This window comes from Chiloscyllium plagiosum, chromosome 3, assembly GCF_004010195.1.
Source record: "Chiloscyllium plagiosum isolate BGI_BamShark_2017 chromosome 3, ASM401019v2, whole genome shotgun sequence".
In the NCBI taxonomy this organism is placed as follows: domain Eukaryota; kingdom Metazoa; phylum Chordata; class Chondrichthyes; order Orectolobiformes; family Hemiscylliidae; genus Chiloscyllium; species Chiloscyllium plagiosum.
In genome coordinates this window covers 2,442,667-2,457,135 of record NC_057712.1, presented here as the reverse complement: position 1 = coordinate 2,457,135, position 14,469 = coordinate 2,442,667, and the positions used below count along the sequence as shown (strand labels likewise).

The 14,469-nt window shown below is 42.0% G+C and overlaps 1 protein-coding gene across 8 annotated transcripts in view; it reads right to left on the bottom strand.

Annotated features, from left to right (window-relative positions):
• The window catches only part of dnmt3ab (DNA (cytosine-5-)-methyltransferase 3 alpha b), a 571,533-nt gene that overhangs the window by 501,233 nt on the left and 55,831 nt on the right, over positions 1-14,469 (bottom strand). For 4 of the 8 annotated variants that reach the window (XM_043676088.1, XM_043676096.1, XM_043676118.1 and 1 more), the window contains exons 1-2: positions 10,711-10,893; positions 8,036-8,113 (exon numbers count right to left, since the gene is read on the bottom strand). The exons of 1 other annotated variant lie outside the window; for it this stretch is intronic. In XM_043676088.1, the coding sequence (XP_043532023.1) occupies positions 8,036-8,113; positions 10,711-10,803 (171 nt within the window). In that variant the 5' untranslated portion in view covers positions 10,804-10,893. Of the gene's footprint in view, positions 1-8,035; positions 8,114-10,710; positions 10,894-14,469 lie in introns of those variants that run through there. 3 more of the 8 variants (XM_043676070.1, XM_043676107.1, XM_043676079.1) reach the window with 1 other exon arrangement.

Below are 14,469 nucleotides of genomic sequence, written 5' to 3'. Positions count from 1 at the left end.
CCACTCACCTATTGTACTCTATGCTACTTTCTCCCCACCCTCACCCTCCTCTAGCTTATCTCTCCACGCTTCAGGATCTCTGCCTTTATTTCTGATGAAGGGCTTTTGCCCGAAACGTCGATTTTGCTGCTTGTCGGATGCTGCCTGAATTGCTGTTCTCTTCCAGCACCACTGATCCAAACACCATACTGTCTACCTGCAACTCCACTTTCAAGGAGCTACGCACCCTGCCGGTCTCTTTGTTCAGCAACACTCCCCAGGGCCTCACCATTAACCGTGCAAGTCCGATTCTGATTTGCCTTTCCAAAATGCATTACCTCACATTTCTCTACATTAAACTCCATCAGCCATTCCTTGGTCCATTAGCCCATCTGATCAAGATCCCATTGTACTCTGAGATATTCATCTTCGCTGTCCTCTACACCTCCTATGTTGGTGTCATCTGCAAACTTACTAAACATACCTCCTATATTCACATCCAAATCATTCATATAAATAACAAAAGGCAGTAGACCCAGCATCGATCCTTTTGGCACACCATTGGTCACAAGCCTTCAGTCTGAAAACCAACCACTACCACCATCCTCAGTCTTCTACCTTCAATTTTGTTTGCAACTGGCTAGCTTCCCTGGATCCCATGTGATTTAACTTTACTAATCAGTCTATCAGTCTATGAGAAACATTATCAAATGCTTTTCTGAAATCCATACAAACAATGTCGACTGCTCTGTCTTCATCAATCTTTTTTGTCACCTCTTCAAAAAACTTAATCAAGTTAGTGAGACACGATTTCACGTACAAAGCCACGTTGACTATTCCTAACCAGTCCTGGCCTTTCCAAATGCTTGTTCCTGTTTGTCAGAATCCCCTCCAACAACTTACCCACCACTGACATCAGGTTCACTGGTCTATAGTTTCCTGACCTTTCATGGCTGATTGTGAACCTCTAAGGATACAGACATCTCTGAACCTTTCCACTTCCTTCACCTTAAGCAGTATCAAAAAATCTTGAAGTCTGCTCTCTCTTGCTCTCCCATATTGTCAAATTCTTGTTTCCCAAGTTCCTGTCTCCCAGGTCAGATTCACTTCCTGCAACCAGAAAGCTGTCTTTCCCATACTGGACTACTTCAATCTTATTTATATCTCGTGTCATATAAAAATCCCACTCAGATCTTGCATGCTGCAGCCTTGGACAAACAAATGTTCATAAGCTCTAACTGATATTTTGTTGCAATGTGAAAGATATCTCATTCAAAATCCAAGAACCTTGTTTGCTTTATCCATTGTGAATGGAATTTGCACTGACATTTGTTCTCCCTGTGTCTGCTTTCCTCATCTGATCAGTCAGTGACACACAGGCATACTCTCACCGCCAGTCATCTCATAGAGTCATAGAATCCTACAGCACAGGGACAGGCCCTTTGGCCCAAACTAGTCCATGCCGACCAAAATGTCCGTCCACACTAACCCCATTTCCCTGCACTTGGCCCATATCCTTCTAACCCTTTCCTATCCATGTATTTGTCCAAATGCCTTTTAAATGTTGTTAATGTACCCGCCTCAACCACTTCCTCTGGCAGCTTATTCCATATGCATACCACCCTCCGTGTAAAAACGCTGCCCCTCAGATTCCCTTTTATTCTTTCACCTCTAACATTAACCTGAAGCCCTCTCGTCCTCAATTCCCCCACCCTGGGAAAAATACTGAATTCATTCACCCTATCCATGCCTCCCATGATTTTATATACCTCTATAAGGGCCCCTTTCAGTCTCCTATGCCCTAACAATAAAAGTCCTAGCTTGTCCAACCTCTCCCTACAACTCAGACCATTGAGTCCTGGCAACATCCTTGTAAATTCCTTCTGCACTCTTTCCAGTTTAATAACACCCTTCCCTATAACAAGGTGACCAAAACTGAACACAATACTCCAACTGCGACTGCACCAATGTCCTGTACAACTGCAATGTAACTTCCCAATTTCTATACCCAATGCCCTGACTAATAAAGGCCAGTCTGCCAAAAGCCTTCTTCACTGCCCTGTCTACCTGGGACTTCACTTTCAGAGAACTGTGAACCTGAACTCTAAGGTCCCTTTCTACCACTATACTCCTTAAAACCCTAACATTAACCATGAAACTCCTACCTTGATTTGGTTTTCCAAAATACACTCAATGTATTGTAAAGAGAATTTTTTTTATTCATTCACGGGATGTGGGTGTTGCTAGTTAGGTCAGCATTTATTGCCCATCCCTAATTGCCCAGAGAGCAGTTACGACCCTGGAGCCACATGTAGGCCAGACTGGGTAAGGATGGCAGTCTCCTCACTAAAGTCGAGTCAAGAAAAGCTTATTTGATGAATTGCTCTTAAACAATCTGCAACTTACCAAATCCAGAATGACATACTGTACTTTTCAAAGCATCAGCACAGTCCCCAAGCCTTAGAAGATCTATGCAATGCATCTGAGAATGCACTACAGGCTGAATCTGGGACTCGGCTGTAAGTACCAAGTGTTAATGGTTAAAGGAATCATGTCCAGTCCAGAGTGCCTCAGCTGCATCACCTGGAGATCTAACTTCGCCAAACTTGTTTCAAAGATTGTTCCTTGAATATGTTTGTACAAAATATTCTGTTACCTCTAGCAGCGAGAGGTTTGAAGGGCTTTACCCAATAGATTTGTGCAGGAACAACCGCCTGGGTTACAACATGGACATGGTCAAAAGAGGCAGCATCAAGCAACATCTCATATCAACATCTGGTATTATCAATATCTGATATCCAACCAGATCAGAAGATAGTTCGGATAACTGACCAAAATACTGGTCAAAGAAGTAGGTTCTAACAATATCTCAAAGACATTCAGAGAGACAGAGCACTGCATAGGTTTGAGGTGGGAATACCAAGCCTTAGGATCTTGGGAGCTGAAGGCACAGCTAGTGATAGGGGAATGATTAAAAACGAAAGTGTGCAAGAGGCCACAACTGTAAGAGTGGAAAGATCTCAGAGCATTCTTGGTCTTGAAGGAACTGTAGAGATAGTGATGGGCAGGGCCATGGAGAGAGTTGATGGCAAAGATGGGAACCTCAAAATCAGGGCATCACTGGACCGGAAACCAATGTGGGTTAGTGACTGCGGGGGGAATGGGATGTAGGATGTTTTACTGCAAAAAAACAGGAATAGACTTATGGATGAGCTCAGGTTTCTGTGCTTGGGCTGGAGTAGGGATCAGATTGGTGTACAACAGAGGAAGCTGGGAGGGAGATTACTGGAATTCCTTGGAGCAAGGATGTGAATGAGGGTTTCAGCAGCAGACAAACTGAGACAGGGATGACAACTGGCAGTGTCATGTGAAAGAGAGACTATTCAATCAAGAATCTAGACTTACATTTAAATAGGACTATTTATATACAGTAGCTCTCTGCACTCCCCCACCATCTGCGGGGGTTACATTCCAGGATCTAGCGCGGACTGATAGAGCAAACGCATTCATTTAAATGGAAATTGTACCGTCCCAGCAGCCTCCTGGTGCCTGGTGCTGGGACCCTCCCTATAATATGCTCAGGCCGTGGTAAACTGCGGGTAACTGAAACCGCGGAAAACGATTCCGCAGATACGGGGGTCGCCCTGTACAAAATATCTTAACATAGTTCATAGTGGTATGAATCACATCATTACTGAGAAATTGAAAGTATCAACGGGGAATAGGTTTTTAAAAGGATACTGAAGGGGCTTAAAAGAAGAGAGAGAAGTTAAGGAATTGAAGAGGTTTATCCAAAAATGTGGGCCTTTGATAATTAAAGCCACTAATGGTGATGGGATCTACCAGAGGCTGAAGTCTCAATGACAGAGTATACAGTGAGGGGAGAGGCAGGTGTTTTATAGCATTGGAAAAGGTTACAGCTTTAGAAGGGGCATGGCCATAAGGAGATTTAAGTACAAGGATGAAAAATTCACATTTGTAATGTTGAGGAACAAGAATTCAATGGTGTCAGCATGCTTAGTGGCTAGACTTTATGTGGGATGGAATACAAGTGGCAAAGTTCGGAAACAGCTAAACTTTGAGCAGAATGCAGGGAGAAAATCCAGCCAGGAGAATCTGGGCTTGGTGAGTTTGAAGGTGAAAAAGACAAAGATTCCTGTGGATCAAGTCAGGGGTGATCTGAGAGAAGTGGAACAAGTCAGTCTTAATTACAGAGTGGAAGGATGGTTTTCCAATGTTTGGCTAAAAGGAAGTGTAGACTGTGGTGTAAAATGGAGAGATGGACAGTGAGCATTTGCTGGAAGGAGCTCTTTGAAGATCTCAGCCGATAGAATCCCCATCAAAATCCTGTACAGTGGAAAAGCACTTTTAGCTTGTATGTAATCTCCCTCACATGGAAGGAGGAAACCATGCCAGAGATCTCTGAGTCACTGTGGGCATCTTCAAGAAGGGGCTAAAACTGATTGTGGTAACTACAGAACGGTCTCCCTCTGTCCATTACAAGGAAGGACATTGTAAAAGTCCTCTTCAATCATCTCCTTTCAGTGGCTGAAGACCTTCTCCTAGAGTCACAATGACGATTCGGACCATTGAGGCATGGTGGACATAATCTACACAACAAGACATGACCCAAGACAGCAGAGGCAACAGTAACACCAAGATGTGGTCTTTTCTCACCTCATAAAGACCTTAAACTCTGTCAATTGGGAGGGACTATGGAGCATCCAAAAATTAGTTTGCCTCAGGAACTATCACCACCCCATCCCCATCACACTTCTCTGAAATGTGCAGCTCATTTCACTGGTTAATGGGTCTTTCCTCCAGTTCGGGACAGAGACAGACACATTGCTTCTCAGCCAATGGATTCTTTTTCAACCTCCTATCGGGTTGGGCTTGTCCTGAGATGATGAAAGGCAGCATGTAGTGCGATATGATTAAGGACACTCACGTCTCAACTGTTCTGAACCTCCAGTTCGAGATAGAGCAGGAGTGTACAAAACCCTCCGTATCGATCCCAGCTGCCCCACCTGAAGCAAGGTGTGTGGATCCAGCAGTGGACTCTTCAGTCACCTCAGGACTCACAACATCAGAGTGGGAGAAAATCCCAAGGGACTGGCTAAGACTAGAGCTGGGGTTAGATACAACAAAATGTGCAGGAGTCTATTTATGCAAAAAAAAACATTTAAAGGAGGTAAATCCTAAAATGATAAAGCTCAAGAATAGAGGAGCCAGGAAATCTTTCGAGATTGTGGCCAGGGTGAGGAAAAAGGGGTCAGTATAAGTAGAAACCCTATAAAGTGGTAAATAAGTCTCTGTGTTTTATATGTGATGCATAAAAACAAAGAAATGATATTGGAGTTCAGTTGGAGTTCAGTTGGCCACAACGAAGAGCTTTGGACACCCAAATTACTGGCATGGCATTGAAACAATAGAAAAATTCAAAAGAATACCCTTAAATAATACCAAATGTGAGAGTGAATAAAGATGAACAAAAGTTCACATATTTGAGGCTTTATTTATGACAGCAAAGTGAAATGCTTTATTGTATATTGACTGCTTGGGACAGACCTAATACAGTCACTGGTCTTTTCGTGCGTGTCAGAATGGTTATTTTTCTGAAAGTGCATGTATAGCATCAAGATAAAGCAAAGGTTGAAGGAGGCAACTGGTGAATTGTCAACATAAATCAGAGCGACTTTAAGTTCACTGAATTCCCAACCTGCATTTGTCTTTCCATTTTCTCCCTTGATCAACCTTTCATTCAATGTAGAAAACCATCTCACACTCTCACAAAACATGAAACAAAAATACATTCTTACCCTTTTCCACACTAAAAAATACATTTCTACAACTAAGGCGTGTTTGATTAATTTAGTGCATCAAGATCCATTAGTCTTTTCTGCATTGATACCCTGCTACAACTAATATGGCAGGGTACTAAAGCAAGTGACTATTCATCTGACACTTTAATGGGTCATTATTCATTTGCTCAAATGCTTTGTTGACTAAGTATCTGGCAGTTGAATGTCTTCTAATACTGCAGCTTGGCAGCACAGTTTCTACCAAGAAAGGGTATTTGTTTTTCAAATATCTATTTTAGAGTTTGATCTAATAACCCTGAGCAAACAGTTGAGCCAAATACAAAGTCAATTATTATGACAATCCTAAATAGGTGTCTGACTTTAAGATTTAGTTGGTTTAGCGATCGCATGCATGTTCACTGATCAAATCTGGAAGGTAATCCTTAATGTCTGATGATGGTCGACTTTTACAAAAGGATGGCTATGGCTTCTACCTCATGAGATAACAAATCTGAATAAACGTGCAACAGAAATCTACTCTGAGCTCCGAATAGTTTGGTCAAAGTGAGGAGGAAGGAACTGAAACCCCATAAAATCAAAGCTAGAAACATTGAGTAGGTCAAGCAGTATCTGTGTAAAAAAGGAAAGCTGTTTTTTGTTTGAAATGAGTATGCTGTTTCAGCCAATTTATTTTAGCTTTTTGCTCAAGCATTTTTTTTTAAATCATTTAAGATATTTGTCACAGCAGCAGACCACAGCATGTATGTGCTCACTGGCACAATGTAAAAGCAAAACACAACACAAAGCAAGATGCCCTTTGGGTCATTCTGAAAGCAACGACACAATTACTGACATAACTTGGGGAAGCTATTTAGAAAACATTTTCAATTTATATCACATAAAATAAGTATTTATGCACATACACTGTTTAAAGCCTGTTGCAATACTCAAGAGAACTATTAAGTGTGACTGTCAGATTGTAACAAACAGCAAATTCCACACAAGCAACATCCTGCTTTTAACTATCATGTTTAGGTAATAACGTGGAGACGCCAGCCAAATCATCTATTTGGACACAAACATTAAAGAAGTGCCTAGCTGTTTCTGAGTGAGTGAATAATTTGAACTTGGCAAAAAGAAACACATTTCATTAACTTTCATAATTTATGCAACATTTTCATAAATATTCAGTCCAGAGGAAGGTTGTCTCAACATATGGATGGATAATAATAACACAAGCCAGGTACTTCTAGCTGCTATTGTGATATTAACTATACACTGGGCAGATGTAAGTTTAGCTATGTGACTAAATGATTACAATCTTAACCTGTGATGCCTTCCAAAAGTAGCATTTTCAATCCTACTTATAAGTAAGTGAAGTACAACATTAAATGTCTCTCTTGATATAAGGAACAGTGAGATGTTACTTCTCTGTCAGTAAAACGCAGTTATAACACAAAATTATGCAAATAAATGGGGAATTGAATTGAAAATCTTTGGAATTGTCTGTACTCAGCGGAAACACCTTCCTTCCCTGTACAATAATCTCAAATGAGAAGTATGTATATTGCGTCAGTCTGGTTTCTAATGGAATAGTTCCACAACCTATACTTCTGCACTAATTAGTGTTAAACTGCAGTCATGTCTCCACCAAAATGACTTGCTGGCTAATGGAATGGATAACAGGTTTCCTGTGTGCCCATGTGGGACAAAGTTGTAAATGTAAGTTATTTTCTAAATGGTTTTGCTCCATGAAGAATAATGAGGAAATATGCCCACATCGGTCAAGGCTTTCTTTAGGTTTAGATTCAAACACATTATTGGACATTACATTGGCCCTTTGACAACAGAATGGAGAGTGTTGATGCTTAAACAAGATTCAAAAAAGAGTGGAGCTAATGGGAAACACTGAAAGGAATGAGAGAAACAAACCTAATGACATCTTAAAAATGAATATAATTCTGGGAAAGAAAAGTTTTCAAGGGCCATATGGATCATTCTTTTTAAGTGCCTTGATGTTTGACGCAGTCACTCAACCAGCAATTATGTTACGAAGAAAGAGTAAATGTAAAACAGTCACTGGAAAAAAGACCGTAAAAATTAAAAATTGGGATCAGTTGAGGGGAACAAAGGCAGCCAATCAGTTCATGTTCTTATCAGAATGTTGACATTGCATTAATGCATCCCTACCAGCAACCAGAGGGCTCAGTGTATTTGAAAAGCATGGGACATTGAACAACAGGATCTGTGCTTACCATAGTTTGCTTGCGTTTTCTCCCTGGCCTGCCTCGTCTTTTCTCCTTGTTTCTATTTTTCTCTGGCTGCTCATCATTCTGTATCATAAAAACAAGGTACAGACAACCATATGATTTTTTTAAATAAATGATGATGTACAGATTATTAGAATGATCAGCAGGGCAAAAACCTTATATTTGCCATTTTCATTATGTGTGGTCATGGACAGTTTATTTATCTTCAATTAACATTTTCTTCTCTGTAATTCATTCAAGGTTTTGGCAACTTGTTAATGCTGATTCCACAATATGAAGTTCTTTCCATTAAGGTTGTGGTTTTCTGAACATTCATCTCTAAAATGATACTGTAAATAGATAACGAGGATATATCTCCAACACCAAGTATACGGTATGTTCCTCAGATAAAGGACAATGTCGGAGTGAATTTTAAAAGCAAAACAGGCAGCAAGAAGGAATAAAGAATTGGAAAAGCTAAAGACAAGAGTAAAAGACATCTGCTTTGTTACAAATCTTTGAAGATCGGGAGTGAAGTGGGAATGCAAAGTGGTTTTGAAGACACCTCCAAAGAAAAGTGGCAGGAAGATAGTAAAGAGGAGAATTAAGGAAAAAGCATCAGACCAGAGGTTAAGGATAAGAGGATGCAAGTAGCCATCTGTGACCAGAAAATATTGAATATCAAGCAAAAGTGCTGGGAAACATTGATTCAATACAACTAGTTTTGTGGGTGTATGCAACACATTTGACAATGTGTTGATGATGGAGGACAGATTGAAAAGAATACAGTGAAGTACAGATAATCCCGGTGATCCAGAGCAAAGTTGTGTTGATACCACAGGATGGTTAGAAGCCAGATTACAGAGATTCAAAAAAGGGTTGTGGGAAGACATACTGGATTTTGAGGCCATCTATTAGCGAGATGAATATTTGTTAATAATGATAATGTAGGATGGTCAAGCTCTGTATGAGAAAGAGAAAGAAATGACTCGCAAAATGCTTCACAAGCAAAGTACTCTTCTGAAGCAGAGTCACATATTTGGCAAAATATGGCAGAAACAATGAGCTTAACTTTAACAGTGCAATAAGGTGAAAGTGTTCTAACCAGTCTATATCTAATTGTAATGGGGGTGAGGAAAGGAGTATGTGAACCAACCAACTCGCAGGAAGTAAGTCAGTTATTTCAGTAATATAACAGGGCAGCCTGCTTTCATTTAACACCTGACCTATCTCCCCACCCCCCTCCCCCCCCCCCAACTGTGAGAGGGCCCCCATACTCCCATCAATACCCATTGCCCAATAATCTTACTCATTCCCAATATACACTTACCTGCTCTAAAAGGCTTTGACCCTCTGAAACAGGTTTTCTGGTCAATAGGCCCCCTGCCTGTCAACCAGGCTGACTGTAGACTGGAACCTCAGTGACAGAGGAGCCTGTCATTAAATTCTGCACATCATTCAGAAAGCCCAATCCTCCATGTTAGCTGATCTCACAGCCTCTCAGAACTCACCTCCAGACTGTAGTCTGGGCCAATGTGCACAATGAGGTCTTACAAAAAGGTCAGTAACTGTGGATTTGCTGGTGGACTCTTCAGTAAAAATGTTGGCAAGGAAGGCTGGAGAACTTCCAACTGTTGTCTTTGAATAGTGATGTGGAATCTTTTATGTCTACCCAAATACACAGATGGGCCCTCACTTCAGGAGAGCTCCAACAACATAATCCCTCAATACATGGTTCTTTACCTTACTGCATATTGACATCAAATTGACAGTACTAGGACTGAGTCAAACTGATCTAATATCCTGATTCTTTTACACATTACATTAAAAAATAATTCAGTTTGAGTTTAATTCAAAAGTTCTTTATTAAATAGGTTAAATATTGGGTAAATGGAAAAGATGGCTCATTGAAAAGACCAAAAGTTTACGTGTTGAAGAGTCATTTCCTCTTCACAAAAATAAACAGATGATTTCCCCAAACCATAACCAAATCAGGCATTGACCAATCAGCTGCTCAATGCATTGTACTTTTTGGACTTGTATGCTTTTAAAATAATTTTGAATTTTATACCTTTTTAAAAAAAATCTGTAATTTTAAAAACCATTTCAGAAATAAATATTACAAACTGTGTGAAGAACATACTGTAATTTCTGTGACTCTTTATAGATGTTTCACTTTTTCCCATTAACTGGCATTACCGGAATATATTTTAAGTATTATATGCTTTTGAACAGTCGGAAACATTCATCATTGTTTTCTCATTTCCATAATACAGCTCTTAGGTAAGCACAATACAATGGGCAATAAGTATCTTTGTGCCTGGTAGTAACTGGGTGGAGAAACTGTTAAAAAGGAATGGGAGACAGATCTGACTCTGATACAGTTTATTGAAATTTTTAGATGCAGGCGCCAGGAATATAATTGCCTGAAGCCAACTTTGTTCTTTAAATATGCAGATTAGGCTCTAATGATATAATTGGGGCCTGATTCTAATCTCCAGAAATCTACGTGGTGGCTACCTGCCAACACAAGCCTGCCTGGTCATAGAGACAACACCAGAAGAGGTTCAAATTAGTTTTACATTTGTATAGCAGCCACAGGAAGCAGGAGTGTTTCTCTAGGTGGAGTGTCCTGTGTGGCCCTCCCACTGCCCAGTTGTGATTCCACCCCAACCACTTACCTCAGTGCTAAGTATAATCTCTTCCGGTTCCCAACAGCAGCTCATTTTAATAGCCGAGCCGTGGCTTTGTCTCAGGAAGTTGGCTACAGGCATACCAATGCGAGCCCACCATTTAAAATAGTCTGAATTTGGTGTTGGTGATCCCCGGGAGGTGCCAATCGCTCACTAGGGCCGAGTTCTCACCTGAGAGTTAAAAGCGACCCCATTATCTTTCACAAGAAGGCAGAACATAAACTCATCCCTCTGTACTATGTTGGTCTGCTGGTCAGGAAATCCAGCAGGACAAACAAACCTTGACTGCTTGGTACATAGCCAATTGTTGCAGTACGTTTCATCAAAGTGAACAGTTTTAGATTATTATCATCACCAGGAGTTATTTTGCACATTGTAATTAATTAAGTTTAGTTTGAGGTGTTGATTAAGCTTCGTGAATATTGTCAAAAGTATAATTTTTCAAAGTTAATCAACTGAAAATGGAAATGAAAGGAAGTCAGACATTTCTGGTCAATTTTCTTTGTGCAAACTTACTGCTTATAATCTGAAAGAAAAGACTTGTAGTTATTTGGCACCTTTTCAAACCTTACAGAAACGTTTCACAAGGGGTTTGTTTGGAAGTGTTGTCATACTGCTGGAGAGTAAGCTGATTCGAGGATGGATGACATTATTTAAACACAGTGTGGAGTTTCTCCCATTCTGCGGTCTGAGCAACAGTGGGAAAGGTGAGAGAACACAGAGAATGGAACAATCAGATCCTGCACACTGGGAAATCTTTTCCCAATTTTTCCCTCAAGACATAAATGATGACTTCAGAATCTTGCCATTGAGCAATGATGCATTTGTATCTCATTAAAGACCCAGAAAAGCTTATTTATACACCATGGCTGAAAATGTGTTGCTGGAAAAGCACAGCAGGTCAGGCAGCATCCAGGGAACAGGAGAAACAGGAGAAAAGCTTATGCCTGAAACGTCGATTCTCCTGTTCCCTGGATGCTGCCTGACCTGCTGCGCTTTTCCAGCAACACATTTTCAGCTCTGATCTCCAGCATCTGCAGACCTCACTTTCTCCTATTTATACACCATGCCCAACTGTCTTCTTCCCAAGGATTAAGACATGCAAATTCCCTACATGGAAATCAGACTGCTACCCCTGACAGCTGCGACATATCCAATTGCTCATCCTGCCCATCATAACCTGCTCCTTCAAAATGATATACTTGCATACTCTATGGCCATCAACCTCCTCAATCCTTCATCCACTTACATTGGCATTGGGAAACCACCATCCTCACCACATCATGATGCCCACTCTGACACCAGCCTTAACAGCACGTCTGCTCTTGCACGTTTTACTCTGGAGCTCGGGGCACTTCAGATTTGCATGCTTTACATAGAATGCTTAAACACAGGATGCATCTTATCACTGTTAGTTGCTGTCTTACTTCTCGCCCACTTTGCATTGTCAGTCTCTATCTGCTTCACACACACTCATTCATTCTCTTCAATACTTATTCATGGGCTGCCAAACCTCTAGTGGTTCTCACACTTTCTTAGTGCAAAGGACCCACAGTGCTTAGTTAAAGCCTCCCAGCCTGCGTGGTTGGCGATGTTTTCTAGTGCAAAGGCAGACAGAGGCGGTGAGGAGTGTTGAATGGTCAGTCTCTCAGAGGGTACGTGACCTGGTGCTGTATCATACCTGCAACACAAACTCATCATATGTGCTTTAAGCTGATGGTCGTGGCTGAAGGTCAAAGTGAACAGTCCTTAGTGGGATGTAGAGGAACGACATTCAGTCAATGAAGTTGTCTTGGGGATTGGACAATGAGCGACAGTCCCTACTGTCAGTCAGGCACTTACTCTGCCCAGAGCCCTGGGCTCCATGGGCTCATGGCCTGGGGGGATCTGACTGTGGTTAGTCCTGCTGCATTCCAGAGATTACAGGTCAGGGTACTGGGGATGCTGTTGAGACATCAGTCTGGGGGAGGGTGGGCTGTTTCCTCCTGCAATGAGACAAAGGGGGAGATTGAGTCAGATGAAAGTGCATGGAAGAGCAGCTAGTGATGAAGAAGAGACTGGACAATGGTGAGGTGTCTCTTCAGAGAGCAGGAGCTGTCAGTAGGATGGAATGATGATATGGGTGAGAGCCACTGAGTCAGTGATGATGTATGCAGCAGTGAGAGATGTAGTCCATGACACTTGGTGAGATGAGTGAGCAGTTGGACAGAGTGCGGGCCCTGTCAGTGTGAGCCAGCAGTGAGAGATGATGATGACCATCGGCCTTACACAGTGCAGGAGATCACTGCCTGCCTTCCTGCAGCTTGGTGTTCCTTCACCCCAGAACACAGCCCTGACTGGGCCTACTGGCTGTGTCCAGGCCGCTCATATTTGGTGGCAGTGCTTCTGCTGGCAGCCAGGTGGAAAAGAACCCTGCCCGCTCCACGGTGGAGCTTTTCTTGCCTCTGGGCCACATGTCCTGTAAGAATGGTCAAGCACCAAACTGTGGAGGCCAGGTCCTGGCTCAGAGCGATGTGTGGCCAGGCCTTTCCAGGGGTGAAAACTAGAAGATGTGAGCAGTGGAGAACATCGCTGTCTCTCTAGCTGTGGGTTTTCCACGAAGAGATGCCAACGAGCCAGGATGAATGAGGTGGTAATTGGATAATTGAATGAGTCAAATCAATCTAATCCATGGTGGACGAGGTGCTATGATCTCATTGAACAAAACACAATGGGTGAATCCTGCTTCTCTTAGTTGAGTGTGAGTTGTGTTGGGTTTGGTGGAATAAAACTTGCTGAGAGGCTGGACAGGTTTTCTCACTGTATCACACGTGCTGTTCCGATAAGAATGTGTCACTCACTGGACATCCAGAGGAGGCGCCACTCACACAGGCCACTCTGCAGTTTACACCCAGCGGTTGGCGAGGTAGTGGACCCTCCACCTCCACCTATGCAATTTGATGTGGCAGCTGCTGCTACATGGTCCAGGTGGTAGTATGATATTGCTCAGGTGTAGGTGCCCTGGTCGGAGCACTGCAGTACAACCAGCTCACCTGCTGGTCGTCTGATGGGGTTTATTGCCAACACAACAATACAACATGCTGCAGATGTGACAGAACTGAAGAAAAACACTGCTTTCCAGTCCACCTGTTTTTCCAAACTTCTGGAACAGGTGGGGCTTGAACACAGGCCTCCTGCCTCACAGCTAGGGACACTACCACTGCACCTACACCCTTTGTTCTGAAGAACGGTCGCAATAATTCTGTTTTTCTCCCCACAGATGCTGTCAGACCTGCTGAGTTTCTCCAGCTCTTTCTGTTTTTGTTTCCCAAAGGTTAGTTTGAACAGTGCATTGGATAAGTTTGTAACGAACGGTGAGGTGGGCTATTAACAAGCTGCTTATCAAGCAATAAAGGTCATCAGTTGGGAACTCACCATTCCTGATGACAATCTCCCAATGCTGCCTGAGCAAAGAGCCACATTGTGGTGGAGTGACTCTCTCAACAACCAACTTGCCATTGCCCATTTCATTCAGTTGCTCATTAGATTCCACCCTTTAACTGTAAGTGGGAAATTTCTGCTGACTCTCCCTAAGTGATAACTGACATTCATTGTCCCCCATGCCACGATAGAAATAAATTGTTTAAACTTAATCTAGTTGTTATATTTTACACACATTTCTGGTTTCTGAAACTTGACAACATCTCTTTCATTCATTAAAGGATATATTTTTGCAAACATGTGACTAGACAATTTTCTTTCAATTTA